This window comes from Lissotriton vulgaris, chromosome 8 (genome assembly GCF_964263255.1).
Source record: "Lissotriton vulgaris chromosome 8, aLisVul1.2, whole genome shotgun sequence".
In the NCBI taxonomy this organism is placed as follows: Eukaryota; Metazoa; Chordata; class Amphibia; order Caudata; family Salamandridae; genus Lissotriton; species Lissotriton vulgaris.
The window spans coordinates 1218213622-1218237981 of NC_141696.1; the positions used below are offsets into that span (position 1 = coordinate 1218213622).

The following is a 24360-nucleotide window of genomic DNA, read 5'->3' on the forward strand; positions in this document are numbered from 1 at the left end:
GATTCTTTGGGGTTGTTAGATGATCTGTTATATACATTAAACAACAATACAGCTTAACCGTTGAGTAAAAATAACTAAGATAAGCACATCCTGACATGAGCTAGGAATTTCCTTTACTGTACAATGGAGAGATGTGTTTACACGTATGCATAAGTCGCCTGCCGCTCAACCTGCTGAGTTTTTAGCCACAATTTCAAAACTTGCAAATGTTGGTTTAAATACACAAGAAGTTATCCAAGCCTCTTGTAGCAAGCAAACATCAAAAGCATCAATAGAAAAGGCCCCATCGCTATTCGAAAATTTAGATCCGAACGCTGCAAAGTCCCATGAGTCAACTGAAAACTGCCCTGAGTTGGATGCTTCTGGTTTCTTTTGGGTTTCTGGAGGACACTTCACAGAACCAAAAGAGAGTGGGTGCTCTTACAAACTGTCAATATGGTGAGAAGAAGTAGGAGGGCCATGCTTGTTTAAGGCTGGAGGCTCATTGTTGAAAGCAAAGCTCGCATTCTCAAGTCCAAAGTTTTCATTTGCATGAGAAGCTAATTAAAGGAGAGTTGGCTGATAAAGGCTGGGAATTTTGAGATGTTGTTCCTTTTGGCGAGAGTCATTGGGAGCAAATGGCAAATCAATAGAATTAACAATGGCTTCTTCAACGGTCCTCTGTAGTTGAAGAGTCCCTCTTTCCATTTGGCCTTCTCGAGTAAAATCTGCAGACGGTGCCGGTATGAATTGAAACTCTGAATCTGATGAGGGGGTTAGGTCTAAGGCCAGTGATAGAAGTCCCCTTGCTAAAACAGGGCTGGTGGCAGTCTATTTTATACTGTATGCAGTGCAAGTTTAAAATAACTTGCATACGTATAGTGCTTTCTGTCAAAGTCTGAAACCTCGTAGGGGCTAAAAATACACAAGTCACTACTCTCCACTGCATCAACCAAGATTCAGTTCTGTGGCTCTCTGTTTACACACCCACACACCTCTGCAGTGAATTAACTAATAGAGATTTCATAATGCACTATAGTGCATTTCCCACTGATTACCTTAGCTTGTATTTATTTTTCATTGACACTGCACATTATTTTATATGTAGCTACCTGAAGGTAAACGACTAAAAAAAAACCTTACAAAATATTTAGCTTTTTTAGCCACACCTTTGACCACGTCTCAACACTCACTGGCCATGCCCCCATTACATGCAGCATCACAGTTCCCATGTTTTTTGTAATGCACTACAAGCACTGTTGACAGATAGCATGGAAGGGAACTGAAGGGTTAAGGTTGGATACATGTATTCCACTACTACCTTGTATTAGCTAAAACAACGAATGTGTGGAAGAAATGCGGCACTGTTCTTCAAATAAAATCCTGGCACTTCAGGGAAACGGATGCACAAGCATGATGGAAAAATTATTAACATTTGTGTGCACAAGTTCAGTAGATGCTAACGATTGTAAGATTTTTATAGGCAAGAAAAAGGTTTTCACTCATTGTTCTGTCATTAGAGATACCCTGGTTAAAACAACTTCTCGTTTAGTGGCAATGTTTTACCAGGTAAATAAAGGTATATATTTCCATAGTACACTCCTCGCAGGGAGCTGGGTACAGACGTAATGATAACGGGGAATGCGAAAGAGGACGCTCTACAAACGTATCCAGAAATAGGCAATCTTGTTAATTCGGTCATTGGTCACCAAAAATGCTGAGGTTTTCTGCTAGAAAGAGTGGAGTTTACTACAGCATGCCCAAGGGCCATACCAATTTTTATTGGCCCTGAATCTGAGGGACAGACCGGAGCTGCAGTGTAGAGTAAACAACAAGGGACAGGGCCATTAACAACCGGTATAACAGAAGTGCTGCAGTGCTTTATGCCATTAGATCATTCCATGCACTGAAGGCTGAATGATCAAAGATAATCAGGCAGAATCAAAAAGTCAAAGATCAGTCTGTTGGAGATGTTTTCTACCAGACATTTTTGGCCCTGCGCATCTCCGATGTCTTCACCAGATCTCTCAGTAGTCCACTCGTTTGCATTCCAATTCAGAGGGAACCTGCCTAGCAGTTCAGCTGGACTGTTCCTATTGGAGGAGGATCAGACCTGATTTGTGTATGTCTGGTTCTTGTCTGAGGTGGCATTATGGGCAAGAAAGGGTGTCCTGGATTGTGGCCCAGATTACCAGTAGTAGAAATTAATTCAAGCAATCTACCCATCACTTTTGATGATTTACATAAAACTGGTTAGGAAAAAATGATGGACTGGATTGAGGACCAAGGTTAGGAAGAGGAGTGAGAAAAAAAGGAGGGAGATTTGGAGGAGGACAATGTGATGATACAAAGAAAGGTATGAGAAGGAGCGGTCCTGGACAAGGCCGGACGGGGCATCAAGGGTTTCCCCGGGAGGCTGGAAGGGTGGGAGCTGGTTTTGCAGCGGTGGGAGCTAGTTATGTTACTGGAGGCAGGTTTTGCAGAAAAGCTGCAATATTGACCCCCAGTAACAAAAGCAGTAGATTGCTTCACACTTGCACCCCCCTGAGGCTGGTCCGACAAAATTGCCAGGGCTTCTTTGGGTTCCCAGTCCGGTCTTGCTCTTGAACAGAAAGAGTTGGAACATGGTGTGATGAAATGTGGAGAAAAAAGAGGCACAGGCAAAATGGCAAAAGGTCAGGGGTAGGGAAGGAATGAAAGGAAGCCCAACAAGAAAGGAGACCAAAGTAATAAATACAGGCTGGATTGGGGAAGGTCAATAAGGAGCAGTAGACACACATAAGAAGTGAAGGAGGCAGCTCAAAAGGAAATAATCATGAGGCGTCTTGGTGATCATCAGGAGGGGTTTCCAGCTCAGGCAGGGCTCAATGCTTTCTCTGCTGGATGGTTAACTGTGACTGCCTCCTGAGGCTGTGTATGGTAAGGAGACAAGGTCATGGCTGCCTGTAGTAATACATTTCACGCAATAATGTGTTGCTCTCTATTGTATATCAAGTTTCCTTTGAAGTTCAATTCTGCTGAAATGTTATTTCTACCCACTTCTGAACTTGGCTGAAATGACTGTATCCTAAATTATGGAAGTTATGGAAGAAGCTAAATGCCTCATTCCCAGTTCATTTACAGTGATTGACTTAAGGGTGTACACTGCACAATTACCAATCTCAGACAAATATTAGTATTTACAAAAATAAATGTATATACTGATAAGAGTCAAATAAATGTCACCTACCCCTCTTTACTGTCAGAAGGATTTCCTGCAGATTAAATTAATAAATAATCTAGCATTTCTACACTCTGTACCTCGGCACAACTCTGAAATGTTGTTAAATTTGGAATCAAACCTGTATGGGAATGGATGCTGGTTACTTGACTGTGCCCCAGATGAATTACAGAGAATATCCTTTGGCCCTGTAGAATTTGTCATTTCTGCATTTAGAGGAATTACCTGTTGCAACATCAGCCACAGGACTGAAAGAAGTTGGTGTCAATGCAGATTGCTGACAAGGCGACAAGTTAAACTGTAGCATGATGTGACAAACCGAAATCTGGTACAGAAGAACAGATGGTGACCAAGGAGAACTGTAATCTTTTAAAATGGAATGAACTGACCTAAATCAGACGGTGTTATTTGAGCATTAACACTGCTAAATTAGTTTTACTCATTAGACAAATTAGCTCTTGTGCACAAGGCAGACGAGGGCATAAATTGAGCCTGCTAAAACAGGGCTAAATCCTTGAGTGCAAAAACTGCCTAGTAGATAGATGCACCATTTTTAAAACACCCTTATGAGCAATATCTGTAAGAATACTGGAAACCAATCGTACATCAAATGCACTTGCACTAGTTCCTTTTGGCTACAACAGAAACCAAACTTTCCCGTGTTTTTATTTTTAGGATGCAAAATCCAGGCCCATATGTGCTGAGTAAGAAAAAAAGCTTTCACGATGACAGATATTGCTGAAAATGGACCCTAACATAGCAATCTATTCTCTACGATCACAAAAGTTTTCATATGCTGCTTTCTCCAATCGTAAGCTAAGCATGATGATATATATGTATCTATATATCTATATATACATACATATACACACACATTATATTATATATATATATATATATATATATATATATATATATATATTATATATTAGAACAAAGGGGGATTCCTTTTCGCTCTAATATGATGACAGGTGCTCCATGTCCCGCTTGAAGCCGCCCTGCAGGGTCGAGGGGTCCCTAGTAATGGAGGAGTTGCATGGAATATATATATGTATATCTATATATCTATATATCTATATATCTATATCTATATATATATATATATATATATATATTGTTTCCCAAGGTGCCTGAAGCTATTTCGGGAGGCACACGACAGTCCTCCTCCCTCCGGGCTTCACGTGTAGTACACCTCCCCACCTGGCAATTCCTCCTTTTGCCCAACGCGTTTCTGGGAACTTCACCCGTCGTCAGGGGCTTGCATCCAAAAGACACTCGTATTTGCACCATACTTCCGGATGAATTTATTAGTACAGGTCCCTTGGTATGCATTTGTAGTACATCGTCATGCCATGATTCTTGGGACTTGTGGTCCGTTTTGGTGCAATGCAAAGATTTCACTTTCAAGTAAAGTCGAATGTCTTTGGAAATTAATTCATCTTTAGTCTGCCTTTAGTAGGCTGCTGGTGGTTTGGCGAGCTGATTTCATCACAGGAGTCCTGTGCTCGAACTTCCAAACTGTTTGAAAGCGCTGCCTCAAACCACAGTAAAGCTCCTAATTACTGCAGTAGATGGTGCTCTCCCACGACTGGGCAGCCGTCGCTAATATTGTTTCCCAAGGTGTCTGAAGCTATTTCGGGAGGCACGCGACAATCCTCCTCCCTCCGGGCTTCACATGCAGTACGCCTCCCCACCTGGCAATTCTTCTTTTTGCCCAACGCGTTTCTGGGAATTTCACCTGTCGTCAGGGGCTTGCATCCAAAAGACACTCGTATTTGCACCATACTTCCGGATGAATTTATTAGTACAGGTCCCTTGGTAGGCGTGTGTAGTACAGCCTCATGCCATGATTCTTGGGACTTGTGGTCCGTTTTGGTGCAATACAAAGATTCCACTTTCAGGCACCTTGGGAAACTATATATATATACATTTTCTTCAAGGGCTACGAGTGTCGCCACAAGCAACTTGAGGATCAGTGCCAAGAGAGAGCATATGAACCAGGGAACACATAAAAGATTTTTGTACACACAAACCAACGAGCCAGGAGAGGCAACCACATGAAGACAACAAACTAGCACCCTGATTTTGTCTCAGGCTGTTCAGGAACCTAATGGGAGTGTTTCTCTTGCGCCTCTATTGAACTAGTTTCCATCACGTAGACTGTTCATTTGAAGAACTACTACCACATGTTCACTTATTTTCGAACATCAAAGATGACCTCTTTCTGTACTATCGCCAATGTTTCAGGATTTCTGATTGCATCCTCTACAACAAGCAGTCATTTTAGGTCTAGACACCCATACCTTCTCAATGGCACCACATCATATTTCATCTCTAATAGCACCAGCTTCAACCTAGAGACTACTTTCCAACTCAAGACGCTTTAACAAGGATCTTCAGTTAAGTCCACAGACTTTATCTGGCCCAGCCCGTGAAACATAAGCCTTGTTCCTATAATGGCACTGGAGGTATTCCTGAAGATTATTGTATTCCCTAGACTTTAAGGTCCCTTACTCTAGGGCTTGAACCTTTGATGCTACTACTTGGTTAACCTCAAACTTATCCCATTGTTTATACCTCCATCTGCAATATTTTAGTGCGAATTATTTTAATAATCTTACTGTTTAAGAAATAACCATTGTCTGGTCCTGGTGTTCTTTCATTCTCAAGCGTTGAATTGTGCTTGCTGTTTTGTAAATCCAAAGCACCTTTGCAGGATTAGATCTTGAAATTGGCCATGCTACCAAAAAGAGAATTGCCTAGCTATATCAAATCAGAACCTAATTAAACAAACCATTACCAAAGAAATGTTGGTGTCAGTTAAAGCAGTATGAAAGGGTTAGGTTTGGGGATTGTACGGCTGGCTTATTTACTACTCCCTCCCTTCACTAAGGGTAGGGGGAAGGAAATACATTAAGCTGCCTCTCCAATGTGCAACCAAATGGAAGTGGGTGTCATTTAGAAGCATTTGTCTGCTTCTTTTAAACGCAGACTGGAACACTGAGGAACTATTTGCCTCTTTTGATTTAGGATCCTCGCTGCCTTAAAGTCAAGGTTTACAAGAAATATATTGCTGCTTATTTTAACAGATACATATTCATGAGAAGAGAGGAAGTGGAACAGAGAACTGAAGAAATGCACAGATGGTGTCATACATCATTATAGGATATGGCTATTTTAGGAAAGTATTTAAGCCCTACTGTTAGCCAAAAACAATTAACATAACTCAAGGTTTCTAAACAATATGCAGAATAAACCATAGTATTTTATACATAATGTAAATAAAAAAAGGTTCTGAAGGAATGAACAAACACTACTGATAAGAATTTATGCTAAAAGCAAATTAATGACTGGGAATGGCAGAAGGTATGCTCTGCGAGAATGGAATCTTGTATACAAGGCAGATAAGATGATCAGTATGGCATACTTTGAATGTATTTGCAATCTAAGTAATTTACAAAGTCCATTCATTGAGTCTATAAATGGCCTTACACAGTATTTCTATTTAATGGTGGATCTTTGAATTTAACTAAATCACTACGTAAGAGATAGAAACCACCTTATAAAAACGAATGGCAAATATATACGTTAAGAACCTCAATGACTACAGCTAAATTTGAAACTGACAGCATGACATTTGGCAGTGCAATACATGAATATGATCATTGGATTCACATAAAAGATGAAAACGACACACACATCAGATATATTTGATTATGGCTGCAAAACAAATCTAAAAGGAACATTAAATGATGATTCCTATGGAAGTGCAAAACTTTGGGTGTTCTTTATATTGAAGCATAATTAAACTTACCTTTTCAAGAAGGTAACCAATGACTAAAAACCCTTTTCCACCAAGCATCTGTTCTTGCATTGCAACTGAACTTTTCAGAAGTTCAACCAAGAAAGCTAAGAGAGTGGCACTGTAAGAAAATCAAAAAACAGACTGTTACTTAAAGAGGTCACAAATAGCAAAACATATTATGCCATAAAATGTGAAACATGAATGACAAACAAAATTGTCGTCACAATCTCAAGATGCGCGCTGGACTACCGTTTATATTAAGTAGGCAATAATATGTTACTGCACACAGTGCACAATTCTGACATACATTTTGCAAAACATCTTCATAGCTATGAAGTAGATTACCTACTGCAAGCTCATAAATTTAGTGGATGTGTATCCAGAACCACATATTCTGAGCATACTTGCTAAAGTGGAATGGTGATCTATGTATCAATGCTTTAATAGCTCTTTTGAACAATCTCAGACATCTTTGCAGTGTTAGATATATTAGAATAGATTGCTTTTAATGACATTTTCAATAAATTGAGACGAACTTAGTACTTTTTTTCTTTTTATTCTGCTCTATGAAGTAAAAACAATATTTACTTCTTTATTACGAATATCACTGAGAATCATCATCAATCCAGCAACTAAATCACTGGCATAAACCAGAATTCAAGCAATTTACTTCTTAATTGCAAGAAAATTAAATGTACTTTTAATGGCAAAAAACTTTGCTGTACCCGGCCCTATTCGCAGGTTTAGCCCCAGATTCTTGCCTCCTGTTGCTGGACTTGTTTTTGTTGGCATTAGGACTCTGTGACCTCTGACCCTGTATTCAGGCAGGTCGCTCCCCTCACCGCCACGCAGCCCCCTGTGTGTCCTGTGACTCGCTGCCACTGCCGCCCGTGAGAGCCCGCCTTCCTCCTTGGCGAAGCTCCGTCCTGCTGCTTCTTGTGCCTCTTGTGCTCTTGTGTCCTTGTTGCCCCATTTGCATTCTGTACCCCGTGACTCTTGTGCCCTTGTGTCCTTTGTTGCCCCTTTTGCATTCTGTACCCCGTGACTCTTGTGCCCCTGTGTCCTTTGTTGCTCCTTTTTGCATTCTGTACCCCGTGTCCGCCTTTTCCCGCTCCCTGTCCCCTTGAGTTTCCCGCCGCTGCGTCCCTGCAGCCCCACCCCCTGTTGTCCCATTGGCCGCCCCGCTCCCACCTCCCAGCTGCTCCTCCCTCCCTCCGCCCATCTTATGGAGGTCGCGCAGCGGCCGATGCAGTGGGCACACCGCTGACGCGCTGACGGCGTGCCAAAGGCAAGCCCGTCTGCGCCCGTCCGTGCCTGGACCGCGCCCAGCGCCAGGACCCCTGGACCTCAGCTATACCAGCCCACCGACTGAACTACGACGCCGCCACCCTCTACGCTCTCAACACCAGCCGGAACCCCGCCTGCCACCGAGCCACTCCGAAACGCACCCACGGACCCTTCACCTGCCAAGCCTGCAAATTCACCTGCCTCCTGACCTGCACCGCACCCGCCAGGTCAGGCACCAGCAACAATCACCTCAAGTGCATCCTGCTCAACACCCGCTCCATTCACAGGCACGCCATCGATCTCTGGAACCTCCTCGACACAACATCACCAGACGTCGCCTTCCTCACAGAAACCTGGATGAACGCCTCCTCAGCCCCCGACATTGCGATAGCCATCCCGGATGGCTACAAGATCACCCGGAGGGACCGCATCAACCAAACCGGAGGAGGCATCGCCATCGTCCACAGAAACACCATCCGCATCACGACCAACACCAACGACACCCTCACCACAGCCGAGCACCTTCACTTCCAGATACACACCGACCCCAAGACCACCCTCAGAGGTACTCTCATCTACAGACCCCCGGGACCATGCACACAGTTCAGCGAAGCCATCGCAGACTTCATCAGCCCGCACGCCCTCACCTCCTCAGACTACATCCTCCTGGGAGACCTCAATTTCCACCTGGAAAACAACAACAACAACACCACCACCACCCTGCTGGACAACCTCGCCAACCTCGGACTCAAGCAACAAGGTGAACACCCCCACCCACTACGCCGGCCACACGCTTGACTCAGTCTTCTCCTCAAGCAACCACATCTCCTTCAGCCACTCTACCGGACTACACTGGACAGATCATAGCTGCATCCACTTCAACTTCAGGAAAGCTACGGCCCACCACCACCCGCAACAGGCTCCCTGAAGATGCTGGAGCAAGATCACCACCATCCAGCTCACCACCGCCCTGAGCCAAAATCCCCCACCAACACTATGAACTCCAACGAAGCAGCCCGTAACCTCACACAGTGGCTCACCAAGTGCGCCGATGCCCTTGCACCGCTGAAGACTCATCCAGCAGACCCGGCAGCGAGAAAACCTCGTGGTTCACCAACGACCTCAAAGACTCCAAAAAATCCTGCCGTACCCTCAAGAAACCGTGGTGCAACGACCAGTCAACAGAAAACATGACAGTCCTCAAGAACGCCATCCACAAACACCACCAGCTGATCAGCACCACCAAAAGAACAGCATTCAGAGACCGACTGAACAACAGCACCCACAACAGCAAGGAACGCTTCAACATCGTTAAAGAGCTCTCCAACCCCAGCACCAGCAACAACGACATCACACCCTCGCAAGACCTCTGCGACGCACTCGCCTCGTTCTTCCACCACAAGATCGCCAACATACACAACAGCTTCAGCACCCAGACCACGCACCCAACCACCCAACCACCGAACCAACGCCCCCCACCACCATCCTCTGCGTCTGGACCCCTGTTAGCACTGAAGACACCACTCACGTGATGAACACCTTACACTCCGGCTCCCCTGCCAACCCCTGTCCACACCATATCTTTAGAAAGCCGACTCCATCATCGCACCCCAACTCCGGAACATCATTAACAACTCCTTCGCATCCGCCACCTTTCCGGAGAGCTGGAAGCATGCGGAGATCAGCGCCCTCCTGAAGAAACCCACCGCGGACCCCACGGACCTCAAAAACTTCCGCCCCATCTCGCTCCTCCCGTTCCCCGCTAAAGTCATCAAGAAGACCGTCAACAAACAGCTAACCTCCTGCCTCGAGACCAACGGATCCCTCGACTAAGCATGGGCGAATTTTGCGAATCTCGCGTTCGCGAATTTTGCGGATTTGCGAACTCGCAATCCGCAAAATCCGTGAATTCCCGCGAATTTGCGGATTTTTTTTTTTTGTGTTCGCGCGTGTTTCTGCCAGTTCGCGAGGGTTTTTACAATTTCGCAATTTGCAAACTTACCTGTCGGGTCGCAAGTTTTGCGAAATTGTTGTTTCTACGTGTCCAGCCTGTTTGGGACACTCTTCTTCATCACTGCCACTCTCTGTCACCACTGCCACTCTCTGACTACTCATGCCACCCTCTGGCCCACCCATGCCACCCTCTGTTTCATAACCACACCCTCTGGTTGTCCAGTGTACATTATTTTCGGCAAAGCAAAGCACACCTTCCCTGCCTCAAGTGACCTGAATTAATTTGGGGCTGATTAATGTGTCACAGAATATTTTTTTAGCTGGCACCTGCTTCATTAGTGCTTCCTGATTAGTGATCTTTTGCACTTGCTAAGTGCTTTCATTGTTGCAAAATTAGTTACAACACCTGCCCTGCCCCAACTGACAATAATGAATTAGGGGCTGATTAATGGATTTTAACTTCCAGCCTGGCTCCTGCTTGTCTCCCTTAGCTGTAATTCAGGACCTTTGTGGCATATGTGTAACTATTCTGAGGTTCAGAGCAGGGTCACATAATAGTTGCAACTGGCAACTGAACTCTGGAGGGGGCCCTCAGAAAGCACTACAGGAAATGGCTACTAATGATGAGCCTGAACTTTTGAACCTAGTAAGTAGTTTCAGTTTTGCTAAGATCGTATTTCTGCAATTTAGCACTTACTCGCGGGGTGCGAAGTTGTACTGGCAAGCCGCAAACTCACGCGAACAGTGCGAGCAAGCCATAAAATCCGCTGCTCGCGGATTTGCGGATTTTGCGGGAGATTCGCGGATCTCGCGGATTGCGAATTTACCGAAAATCCGCAAAATCCGCGAGCGAAACGGATTTTCCGCCCATGCTTACCCTCGACCCTTCGCAGTCCGGATTCCGAGCAAACCACAGCACCAAGACCGCCCTCATCGCAGCCACCGACGACATCAGGTCCCTGCTCGACAACAGGGAAACTGCTGCCCTCATCCTCCTCGACCTCTCGGCCGCATTCAACACAGTCTGCCACCGCACTCTAACAAGCCGCCTCCCCCACGCCGGGATCCAAGGAATGGCCCTGGAATGGATCACCTCCTTCCTCTCCGACAGAACTCAGCGAGTCCGCCTCCCTCCCTTCCGCTCAGTGGCCACCAAGATCATCTGCGGCGTACCTCAAGGCTCCTCGCTCAGCCCCACCCTCTTCAACATCTACATGAACCCCCTCGCAGCCATCGCATGCCAACACAACCTAAACATCATATCCTACGCTGACGACACCCAGCTGATCCTCTCCCTCACCAGCGACCCCGCCACCGCCAGAGCCAGCCTCCAGGAAGGAATGAAAGACGTTGCGGAATGGTTGAAGCTCAGCCGACTGAAACTGAATTCAGACAAGACGGAAGTCCTGATCTTGGGACCATCCCCCTCTGCCTGGGACGACTCCTGGTGGCCCCCTGCACTGGGCACCGCCCCCAAGCCTACGGACCACGCACGCAACCTAGGCTTCATTCTGGACCTCCCTCACGTTGACCAAGCAAGTCAACGCCGTCTCATCATCATGTTTCAACACCCTGCACATGCTCCAAATGATCTTCCGGTGGATCCCCACCAACACCAGAAAGACCTTCGTCACCAGCCGACTGGACTACGGGAACACCCTCTACGCCGGAACCACAGCCAAACTGCAAAAAAGACTCCAACGCATACAGAACGCTTCTGCACGACTCATCGTGGACATCCCCCGACACAGCCACATCTCTGCCCACCTGAGAGACCTGCACTGGCTCCCCGTCAGCAAAAGGATCACGTTCAGGCTCCTCACCCATGCTCACAAAGCTCTCCACGACATGAGCCCCGAATACCTCCACAACCGCCTCACGTTCTGCACACCCACCCGTCCGCTCCGCCAGCCTCACCCTCGTCATCGTCCCACGGATTCGCAGAACCACCACCGGAGGAAGATCCTTCTCCTACCTGGCTGCCAAGACGTGGAACTCCATCCCCACCCACCTACGACTGACCCAAGACCATTTCTCCTTCAGGAAGCAACTCAAGACCTGGCTCTTTGAGCAGTAGCAGCACCCCCCCTCCCCCCCCGCCCCCTTCCCAGCGCCTTGAGACCCTTGCGGGTGAGTAGCGCGCTCTATAAATGTCCTGATTGATTGATTGATTGGGCAAATTTCCCTGTTAACCAGTGGTAAAGTGCTTGTGCTCACTCCATAAAACCTGGTACAATAGGCTTACACCTGACTGGTACATTGAATTTACTTTTAGGTCCCTAGTAACTGGTACTACAGTACCTGGGGCCTGTAAATTAAGTGCTACTACTCAGCAGCAGCACTCATTCTGCCACCCACTAAAGTAGCTGTTTAAAATAAAATACGCCTCAGGCTGCCACTGCAGCCTAAAGTGCAGACTTAAAGCGACATTTCGAAATGGCAAAATAAACCTTTTGCCAGGCCTAAACCTTCTGTTTTAGTACTTTTAATTGACCCTTAAGGTAGAGCCTAAAGGCCCATAGGGCAGAGTGCATTGTATTTGAAAAGTAGGATATGTGTACTTAAGTTTTACATGTCCTGAAGTGAACAGCCTCTAAAGTAGATTTTCACTGTTATAAGGCCCATCTCTCCTGTTACTAACACCGGGTTACAATTAAAATCCATTAACTTTAGATTAAGATAAGATAGAGATATACTGCTTATACTCAAATGAATTGTAATTTAAACCCTCTTTAAGGGTAAAATCTGATTTTAAGTTACAGTTCTGGAAAGGTCACTTTTAGAAAGTTTATATTTCTTGTCCCAACCATCTGTGCCTTCTGGCAATGTCCTGGGTCTATGAATGGCTCTGCTGTTGGGATATATGTATTGCCTCCAGACAGTAACAGAAAGGAGGTTTAGGTGTGGACAGGGTGGCCCCTCATGGAAGGATTACTGGGCCTTACAATTTAAAGAGCTTTGCGCCCTGCTCACACAAAGGAACCCGACACCAGGCTTAACTTGCCCTTTGTCATCCCCAGACAGTTTGGAGCCTTGACAGGGGAAGAACTTTCAAGAACCAGAGGTGGGGTAGGGCATGAAGGACCACCACACAAGGGTTGCAACCAGATATAAATATTGCACCGCAAGAGACTCTCATCAGAACACTCTTGGGCCTGTGAAGTTACAGCACGACAGTCGGTCTGCTGCCAGAGGCCACCCAGCTGCTTGAAGGACTGAATTGCTATCTGATTGACCTGCTTGCCTTCATCCCGGGCTACCCAGAGTGGCTCCAAGTATCAGTTAGCATAACCCCCACCTTAAGAAACCAGATCTGTGGATGGGAAAAAAATTGCAAGTCCCTTTGCAGGTCTGCCTTTTTCAGTTTGCACTCTGCCTAGGATAGTAGCATGTTAAATTGAGGAAAATAGAAAAATTACTGTAATGCCCTCCTACTTGGAGAAAAATCATATTTCTAGACTTGGGATCTTCATTGCTTCCCTACTGCAAAAAAGAGTGATTTCAGTTGCTGAAACATAAGTTATATGAGAGCTTTACAGAATTTACAGGAGATAATATTCCAGAGTAGACAATGTAAATACATGTAGCTCCTACACATATTCCACAGTTCTTCTGATCTGAAAAGCTATAATGGATTGTCTACTCCTTTGCACATCGAAGTATACATTTTCTACAATCTGAAGGTCAATCCTTTTCTACTGAAGCTTCTTCAGTCTTCAGCGCATCTTGTTCATCTAGGATTGGCCATTACATTTCAGAACTACTCACTGGTTGAGTGCGCTTGTACACCATGTCCCAAATATGGATATCATTAGCACCAACATTTACTTTCTGAAACCTAGTCCACTCTAAACAGTGAAGACGCAACAAATAATTCTTAAGCTGTCACCCTTCTGCATTGATATAACAGCTGGATACCTATTGGTTAATGTAATTTTTTTTAATACTTCTTCTCATTCAGGTAGCACATGACCTTTCCAAATTTCAAAACTAATACTATTAGTGATAAATTAGTGAATGTTTATACTAAACTGTGTTGGAAAGATGTTCATATTGACACATAGTTTTGTCATTTAAATACCTTAATATCTTCACTAGCTGCTTACTTTATGGATCCATCCTATCATATAATAAAATCATAGCTATAGAGTTTCCAAACTATGTGAAAATACATCTTACAAGACAGTCCACAAACACAGGGCAGTCCGTCTTCAGGAGCATATTAAATCATGATGCAATGGTTGATGGTGAAGTGGCAACACAATATCTGATTAGGCTTTATGTGCTCTCCAGTAGTAAAACACAACAACAAATATATAGGCTTAATCCTTGCACAGAGTGAAACCAACTTTATCACTGCTACTGTGATAGGCTGATTGGTCTCCTATATCCATATGGCTACCAGCTTCATAATTAGGCTCTTATGCAGAAAGATCTGCTTGTGAATAGCTGTTACTTACTTTTGACTTTTTCCTGAATTTCTGGGAACAATTTAACCCTACTCAAGCATTAACATTGTGTGAACTGGGTAATTGACGATTCTGAAATCCCTATGTATGGCAATTTCCCTTCTGCTGTTCATTTGCAGGCCTACTTTATACAAATTTAATACTGTTGTCCAGAATTAAATACTTTGATTTAAAATCAGAATGTTCAACATAACAGTCAGGAAAATACATTTTAGGAAAGTTTCGTCCTTAGTGAGTCACACTTTGACTTCACAAACATACATTTGGTTTCCTACTGCTCACGGGCAAAACTTTCCTATAACTGCAAATGTACTGGGACACTCAAAACTATGATTATTCCAGTCTTCTGCAGAAGAATGATTTCCGTGATGTAGCTTTTACAGTATCTCAGAGTATGTTTGGCTCCTTAAATGCATTGTTTAAACACAATGAATATGAGAGGTCATTACATCATTAATTTTAAAATTATCTAACTCACTAAATTTTATACCAGGTTTTATCCTTGTGTGTCAATATGAACAAAATAAAATGGATGTTTTGGGTTTTGTGGACTCAGTTCTATTAAATAACAGATACACATCAATTTTAGATACAAACCTAGTATGACATTTTCTGCTTCCCTTTGAAAAGACTTTAGATGTTTCTATTCAGAACACAACAAAGCTCCAAGTACTGTGTTTAAGAAAGGCTTTCGGGACACACAATTGCACTTAGATAATGGAGCTAGTTGTCCACAGTCAAGATATTGACAAGTTGAAATTATGCTTCTAAAACATTTTCTTTGACAACCAAAAAGTACAGTCAATATTTTTCATACTACTCATGAGCCTGTATAGATGCTGTCATCTATTTGCCAATCTCATAATAATGGCACAGAAGCACTTGTGCATCTTTGTGGAATGTGATCTGTTTACTGCCTTCTTAGGAATATGCCAATTCTTTAAGTTTGTGGCATGATGATCTAAAAATGTCAGTATGCCCCTAGACTGCATATTGGTTAAAGAAGTATCACATTAAAGACTTTCAGACCGTTCACAAGGCAGTAATCTGACAAATATCCCAAATAATTTAGCCATTGGGTCAACGATGAAGGAAGGGTGAACATGAGAGGCTAACAGACACTAATTCATTTTTGCAGATTGGCAACATTGTACATTTATTTCTGATAGTTGGGATTTTTCCTTGCTTAAGGAGAGTAGCTATAACATTGTGATCATTAGGCTCCAGTGGTAATCACAATATTTCCAAAGGTCTACTGAAATAAATGGGTCTCTAGTGATTAGGCTGGGCTCCGATAGCTGGTATATTCTCACCAGAACCTTGAGGATTACAATAGAAATTAAAAGGGATAATAGATGTGTCCATTAGAATTATTCTCCATATTAATCTGCATTAATTTGGTTATTGAAAACAAGGGTAATTACTATTAGGCAAATTCTCATTAAGATTCATGAGCAATTCTCCCTTTTGATGACTTAACTTCTGCAGCATAAAATGATACAAAATCTTCTAACTACCTCAATTATATTAGTAATACATTTCTGAGTTTTACCTTTGAGTACATGTTTCCAATTTCTAAAAAAAACAACTTCAAGTTTGTTATCCAGTTTTCACCATTCCATGACTCCCAAAATAAATCACCAGCTATGATACCAATGCTATTGTCTGCATAAAGGCTATCTGTTATTGTCATGGTTTGGCCAGACGGATCACATTTTTATAAGTATTATTACAAGGCACTGTAAAACATGAGTAAGGAAATAGAGGATTTTCCAACGTAAAAAGTCTTGGAGGCTCGCAAGTTATACTGTTTTTGAGTAATAGATCCCTCTAGGAATCTAGTTTAAAGTGATCCACATATAAAATTTAGCAGAAGTGCATGCACTGAATTGCCCACCTTTATCCTGATTATAAGAGTAAAGTCCTTGCCACAAAACTAGGCAATGGGATGTTGAAATTGATTAAAATAACTATTTTTTAAGACTATTTCGAATACATTTTGCAATAATAAAGACAAATAAGGTGTCAGACTTATCAACCATGTGCTGTAGTATCTCGATCTTTTGACATTGCAAGCGACATATGAGTTGGTGTCGTTGAGGCTAACCGATGTAAGCAGGAAGAGCATAATAACAAAGAAATCATCAAAGTTATCAACATAAAAGCTTCATACAAGAAATGAAACAACCAAAGTAATATAGATACAAAACTACTCATCCACATTCGAGTCTCAATATTCTCTGCATGTTTCAACCCATTGTCACAATGTACTCCACAAAGAGAAAACAACAAATATTTGCCCTCCCATCTTACACTAGAACAATGCAAATGACACTAGCAGGTCCAATAGTTGCTATGGTTTGCAGTTGAAACCATGCGAGTCAGTGGGGTCCTCTCCACAAGGGGAAGAGAGCTCCCTGACTCAAGTCGGGTCACAGTTCCCATTCTCTTTTTTTTTTAAACTCTTTTTTTTTAACACCATCGACGCTTATGGTTTTCCCCCTCTGTGCTGAAAATCTGAAATTCCTACTAATCATGACGAGCTCAGCTCGGCATCAGTGTACAAGAGGTGTACCTCATGACGAGCTGAGCTCGTCATGAGCGTCGAAGGTGTTAAACAATTTCCCGGCACCTGACGGCACATTGAACACATATATAATACCAAACTTTTATATTATTGCCATCGCCCCGCCTCCATCCCTTGTTGCGTACAGTGTGAAACATAGTGCAAAACATAACATACAGAGCTGCTCTTGCACAGTAACTTTATAACCCCATTATTTCCATCCCATTGATCCCTTGGCTCGTGGCTCCCCCCACTAACTCAAAGGCCTCTATATTGCACCCATTTCACCCAGATTTTGTCCCATTTTTTCGGACAAACCTCCCTTGGAACACCACTTTCTCTGCGCTGCTGCCCCAGTCCATATCTACCTTACATTTTGCGACACTTGGCAGATGGTCACCCGCCCACTCACTTGCAATACTTAGTTTAGCCACAATGCCCGCTGTCACGAGCCATGTCTTTTCATGTTTTGTCCATTTCTCTTCCCCCAACACACAGGTAATTTGCCATTTGGTTTTGCAGGGCACCTCACCTCCTACTACCTCCAACATAATTTGAACTACTTCCTTCCAGAAGTGCTGTATACGTGGAAATGCGCACAGAATATGAAAGAAGGTGCCTATCTCACCACAACCATGCATGCATTTGTCAGTGTCACTATGTGCTGTCCGGTGTAGGAATACTCTGGAAGCATACGATCTGTGAAGCACCCATAGTTGTGTCAATCTGAACTGTGCCCTAATCGCCACCTCCCTCGGGCTCTGAATCGCCTCAGTCCATTCCTCCTCATCTAATGTCCCTAGGTCTTTTGTCCATGTTTCTCTAAGTGTTGCTAGAGGATCGGGGGAATTGTTCATTATATTTTTATACACCAATGAGACGGCTTTCCCTAGGATAGGTTTGATGAGTAATCTGTCCTCAAATAGGGCATACTGTGGTATTTGCTCCCCCTCTGGGACGTGTCTTCCCAGAGTATGTTTAAACTGTAAGTATCGGAGGAATTCTTTGTCAGACATTTGATATTCCTCTTTCAGGTCCGCAAAGCTTATCATTTTACGCTCCCTCCATATATCACCCAAATAATCATTGCTGATTATTTGCCATTGTCGGAATCCCTTTAGGTGCCCCATCTCCTTCAGCTGATCAGAGTGCCTGAATGGCGTTCCCCAAGACAATTTATCTTTCCACCCCAAGAATGTGTTGGCTTTCCTCCACACCTGTAGTGTTGTTTGCATGTGGGTAGTTCAGCGCTCAATCGCCAGTGATACAACGCAGAGAGGTATCCTCCCTCCCCAATATAGTAAAGGTCAGCTCTGTATGCTTGTTCCTCTCTCCCTGCAAATACCCCCTCATTAATGGTCATTAGTTGCCCTGCCCAGTAATACTTTTTAATACCTGGAATTGCCAGTCCTCCCTCATAAACACTGCGCTGTAACTTTTGTAAGGCTATCCTAGCCTGCCCACCGGCCCACAATAGCAGCCTAAGTTATGTGTCAATCTGTTAAAAAACCTCTGGGGTTTTTTAGATGCAGTATTTTACAGTGCATACAGGAATCTAGGCAGTGCCATAATTTTGAATAGCGCTGTGCGTCCCATCAACGTCAATGGGAGCTTTCTCCAGTGTTGCACGTCCCTGCGCAGTCTCTCCAATTGGGGGTGCAGGTTATCCTCCATAAATGTATTATCTCCCTTTGACATTATTAGGGCCAGATGCTCAAACGTGTCTCAAATTGCTGGGGAGCCCGCACTGCTCTGTAAGATCTGGGTCTTCCCAGGTAGCATGCAGAGAATGGATTTATGCCAATTGATTTCGTATCCCAAATAGGTTCCGAGTAGATGGAATATGTGAATAATTTGGTTAATCGATGACCTAGGTTGGGTGACATATAATAATACATCAACCGCATATAGGGATATTTTCTCCACCCATTGTCCCCCTTCATTTATTCCTCAGATTAATGGGTCCATTCTGACACACGCCACCAACGGTTCCAGCGCCAGCGCGAAGAGCAAGGGTGAGAGCGGGCTTCCCTGCCTCGTACCATTATAAACTTGCAGCAACCTTGATATCATCCCAATTTCCTTGACTCTAGCTAATGGATTCCTGTATAGGAGTTGTACCCATGCTCGAAACCCTGGCCCCAGACCAACTCTTTCCAACACTGCCTGCAGGTTTGACCATTCTATATTGTTGAACACCATCCATGCGTCAAGGGACAGTAATGCCGCCTCCTTGTCGGGGTTGGTGTTAGTCATGTGTATCACTCCATAGAGCCTGCGCAGGTTGAGGCTGGTGCTCCTATGTGGCATGAAACCGGACTGGTCCGGGTGTATCACAGAGGCAATAACCGCACTCAACCTGTTTGCCAGCACCTTTGCTAGCACCTTGGCTTCAACATTAAGCAATGATATTGGTCGATATGATCCACAATCTTCAGCGGTACCCCGGATTTTGGAATCACCACAACCCTGCTAATCTTTGGTCCATTGACAGTTCTCCTTGTTCAAGAGCTTCCTTAAACATATTTAACATATGTGGAGCCACTTTTGATGCCACCCCTTTATAAAGCTCCACAGGAATGCCATTAGGACCAGCTGATTTCCCTGATTGTAAGTCTTGTAACACCCTTACGGTATCCTCTATTGTGAATTCCTCATCAAGCGCTTTGCTATCCTCCCTAGATAGGCATGTAACAGGGATATCTCTGAGCAATCCTGCAAAGTCCTCCCTTGTTCTGGTGGGCGTGGCCTTATATAGGGCTTCGTAATAGTCTGCCAACACTGCAGCAATTTCCTCGCCTGCCTTTTTGATCTCTGCTTGCGGGGTGTTTATCCCAGTTTCTTATCCCTTTTTTCCAACCAGGCCAATAGCTTATTTGCTTCCCTCCCCCCCCACTTCATACAGCCGCCTTTGGGTTGCTCTTGCATATTTCTTAGCCGCCTTCTCTACTATATCTCATTTCTTTTTGTTTTACTTGTATTTGCTGTCTAGCGGGTGCCACAGATTCACTAGTGCTCACGGCCACTCTTTCCAATTGTGTAATGGTTTTTTCCAGTGCCTCGTACTGGAAAGCTTGCTCTATCTTTTTCTCCTCCCACTATAGCCTGAATGTGCCCCCTAATTACTGTCTTATATGCCTCCCATAACATACAGGGTGAATCTACTGTTCCCGTATTTTCCGGAAAGTATTGATCCGTTAGGTTTGCTATCTTGCCCTGGACCTGTCTTGGAAAAGCCATAGGTCCAGACTGGAAGGTAAAGTATAGAGTCTAGTGGGTCCTTTCAGTAGTGCCGCCACCAGGGAGTGATCAGAAATACCCCTCGCTGTGTGTTCTGTACCAGTGAACCAGTGTGCATTTATGTCCTGTGTCAACAGGTACTCTAGTCACGAGTACCCACTTTATGGAGCCGAATGGAATGTGTATTGCCTGTCTTTTGAGTTATGTAGACTTCATAGGTCTACCAAATCCAGTGTGTTGACAAAGTCTCACAATGGGTTGGATGCTGTTTCTCTATCTGCGGTTGTTATTCTTTACATCTCTCGACCTAACGTTTTATTCATGTCAACCCCTGTATCAACACAACATTTTGATTTTTAATCACATTGACCAAGTCATATGGCTTTTCTCGTCATGATCCGATTTTTTAGTTCAATAAAAGTATCCTTCTTAGTGTGGTGTAACTAATGTCAGAGTGGTTACATGCTTATTTGGAGACATAGAACACTGCTCTCAAGTATCACTAAGCTTATTTCTAAGGAACTGTGCATTTTTCTCAGTCTTTTGTGGGTTTCTGCCTTCAAAACACAATAAGCCACATGTCCTCTGTAAAATAAGTATGTACATTTTATCAGAGCAGATTACACTATTGTTGGCCTACACTGATGAGACAGGTGAGTCAGGTATCACTGAGGTCTCTGAAATCATCAAATTAGTAATAACTCACTCATGAAGTTATATCAGTGCTAGTATAGGATGCAATACCAGTTGCAGGGGAGCCAGTTATAAATAATGTGAAAGATAAGATTCCATACTCAAAGTTTGTTCTTTTCAATCCCTTGCCTCTCACATTAAGGCTATGCCAGTTTTTGATGACCTATGCCAGTTAATAGGTGTTAACTCACCACTAATCTGGATCATAAAACTGGTAAATGTAATCCATAATCACACTAATATCCTAACTTTAATATGGCCTAAACACAGCAATCTGTAATCCTATTTAAAATACTTAGTTTTTAGTGACTTCGGAGACATGACAAATTATATACCTAATCCCACTAGTTTGGCATGCTCTGATGCGTATTTTAGCTACAGACACTTCGCATCTCATGGATAGTATTTTTTCAGTTCACACTTTTTCTCAGCTCGATTGAAATACATTTGTACAACAAGTGCTATAGGGACCCAACCCAATAGTTAGGAGACATTTAAATGATCTGCATATGATAGATAGGGTCTTTTAATGAAGAGATGTGTTGCTGATCCAACACCTTAGCTCAGCAAGCATTTTTCCTGTAGACTGAAGACTATGATCAACTAATTGGACTGGGTAGACTGGAAGATACTGTCCTGTGATCTTGAATTTTGTAATACAATACCAACATAACGAATCATGAAGCCATCAGTATCAAAAAACATATCATACTGAAAAGAGGATGTGAGATTTGTGTTGACAATTCTTTAATTGGTTCACATTGCCCTAATAATAGTTGTTGGTTCCAATTTTAAGAAACTCTTGTTGACCCACTGGCATTTCACAGCTCATTTGAATCACAAAAGTAGTCACTTCCCTGTCTGGTTTAGAGAGACCTTTGACAACCTGTTTGAGAAACACTGTAAACCAGACTTTGCCTAACTCTCAAATGAATATCCAGAGACTTGTTCCACAACTTAAGAAGCAAGTGGCCTGACATGGTCCATTTGGCAGTGATAAAAATGAATGATTTATGTGGGTTGTTAGTTACTTTGCCCAAATCTGATGTAGTAGCAGATGTAACTTTTAGCCAATAGAAAGGACAAGAAACAATTCTGGAAGATGGAGAAGTATGGTGTGTAAGACTGACTGACGGCAGCATATCATATGTCTACGGTCATTTTGTAGTATAAATGTGTGTAGGAGAAATACTATGTCTGGTGCAATATAAGCTCAAAAGTGTATATGTTAGGATATGAGACTTTCCGGACAAAATGTCCTAGTCCAAACAACATTCATTGTACTAACCGATTTTGGAGAACATCATATCTGACTCTTTGAATGAAGATGTAAAAGAGTATTTTAATTGCACTACAGAACTCCAAGGGGCTTTCTTATTCACCTCCAGGATAGGGGCTACTCTGCCTGCTGCTGAAGCTGCACTATCCTCCAAATCCTGATTGACCCTTAGCTGTTAAGTTCAGGAAGATAGTATCAAAGAGGAGTGCAGATATACTCCGAAAATCCAACAACCTGCCTGTTCTAAACCATTGTGTTGGCAGTCCATGGTGGAGAGGATGAGAAATTAGAACCTACAATTTCTAGTTTTCAAATAAGATGACCTGATGAAGAGTGCTCTGATTTGTGGATCTAAATTCTGAATATTACTGACAGATTTCAGTGAATATCTGAACACTCACCAACACGTATGACAATAATTGTTACCACTTAGCAAGACTCACTATATTATTTCATTAAAACACCAACATTTTTCTGAAATGTTACAAGCCCCCAGCCTACAGGGATACTTCAACTACATCTGATTGTTTCCGTTTAAACAAGCCATATATGCGGCATGCATTTCCAACTCGGTCACAGTGGCGTAACAAAATGTGAGTGCGCTCCTTGCAAAGGACATAAAGAAGACCCCCCACACTCCAGAGCCAGTCAGGAGTTCTCAGCTACCGCCTGTGCATAGTGCAGGAGGGGGGCCCCATGGAGTTCGGAGTCCCAAGCACCGAGGGGGCTATTGTTACACCACTGCACTGTCAAAAGAACAGGTTTTGAGACAACTGATGATGGAGAGGAGTAATTCACCAGTCCCAAATGTACATTGTCCAACACTGCAGATCCTCATGTGGTCTGAGGCTTAATATACTCAGAAGAAGACTTGGTTTTTACCACAGTGCCCTATAAAGACTCCTTGGTCATACCTAGACATTTTTCTAATTTGTCATCTTATTTCCTATAGGAGTGTTTCTTCACAGACTTCCCGATTAATGGTTACTCCCGTTGACTTTCAATTAAAGTATTGAAGCAACTTTTCTTCAGTTTCCAAACTGACTTCCTTAAAGGTTTGTTAGGTGGTTAGCTAAGTGTTGTTATCAGTTTTATGAACTTATGGTGGTTCCTCCATCTTGAATTCTTTTAATGTATTTGATAGACCTGGCAACATTGGCGTGGGTCTCCCTTCCATTTTTGCTGTTGCCTCATGTATTTTTGCAGGTGTTAGATGCTTTGGGCACTGTACCACGGCTGTCCAGTGCCACAGTGTGAGTGCTCCCTGTTGTAAATTGATGTATGGATTAGTGATTCCATGATTGGATATTTGGTTTACTTGTCAGACCCTAGTACAGTGCACTGAGTGTGCCCAGGGAGTGTAAATCCAAATGCTGCTGGTGGGCTTGCAGCACTGGTTGTGCCACCCACAGAAGCAGCCTTGTAAATGTGTCTAAGGTCTGCCATTGCAGAGCCTGTGTGCAGTCTGGTACTGTCATGCTGACTGGGCAAGTGCACCAACTTGCCAGTCCCTAAACGTTCCCTTTTCTTCATTTCACTCACCCCTATGGTAGGCCCAAGGGCAGTGTGCATTGTAAGTATAAGGTAGGACAAGCTCTGAAGTGTGTGGCATGTCCTAATAGTGAATTACAGCCATTTTCGTTTTTCACTATTGCAAGGCTACCTGTTCTCCATAGGCCAGAATGGGCTGTTAGATCATTACATGTTTATAATCTTAACTGTCTCAGAAAACATGGTAGAAATTTGAGTTTAGTATGCCTGAACTCAGAATGATAAAATGCATCTCTTAGTGAAGTTGGTTTTAACATTCTGTGTTTGCAAATACCACTTTTAGAAAGTAGGTATTTGCTTGCCTAAAACTTTCAAGCC

General features: G+C 43.4%; 1 protein-coding gene across 7 annotated transcripts in view; it reads right to left on the bottom strand.

The window, feature by feature from the left end:
* The window catches only part of NBEA (neurobeachin), a 1820918-nt gene that overhangs the window by 1288488 nt on the left and 508070 nt on the right, over positions 1-24360 (bottom strand). For all 7 annotated transcript variants that reach the window (XM_086935110.1, XM_086935108.1, XM_086935109.1 and 4 more), the window contains exon 11: positions 7014-7122. In XM_086935110.1, the coding sequence (XP_086791236.1) occupies positions 7014-7122 (109 nt within the window). The remainder of the gene's footprint in view (positions 1-7013; positions 7123-24360) is intronic.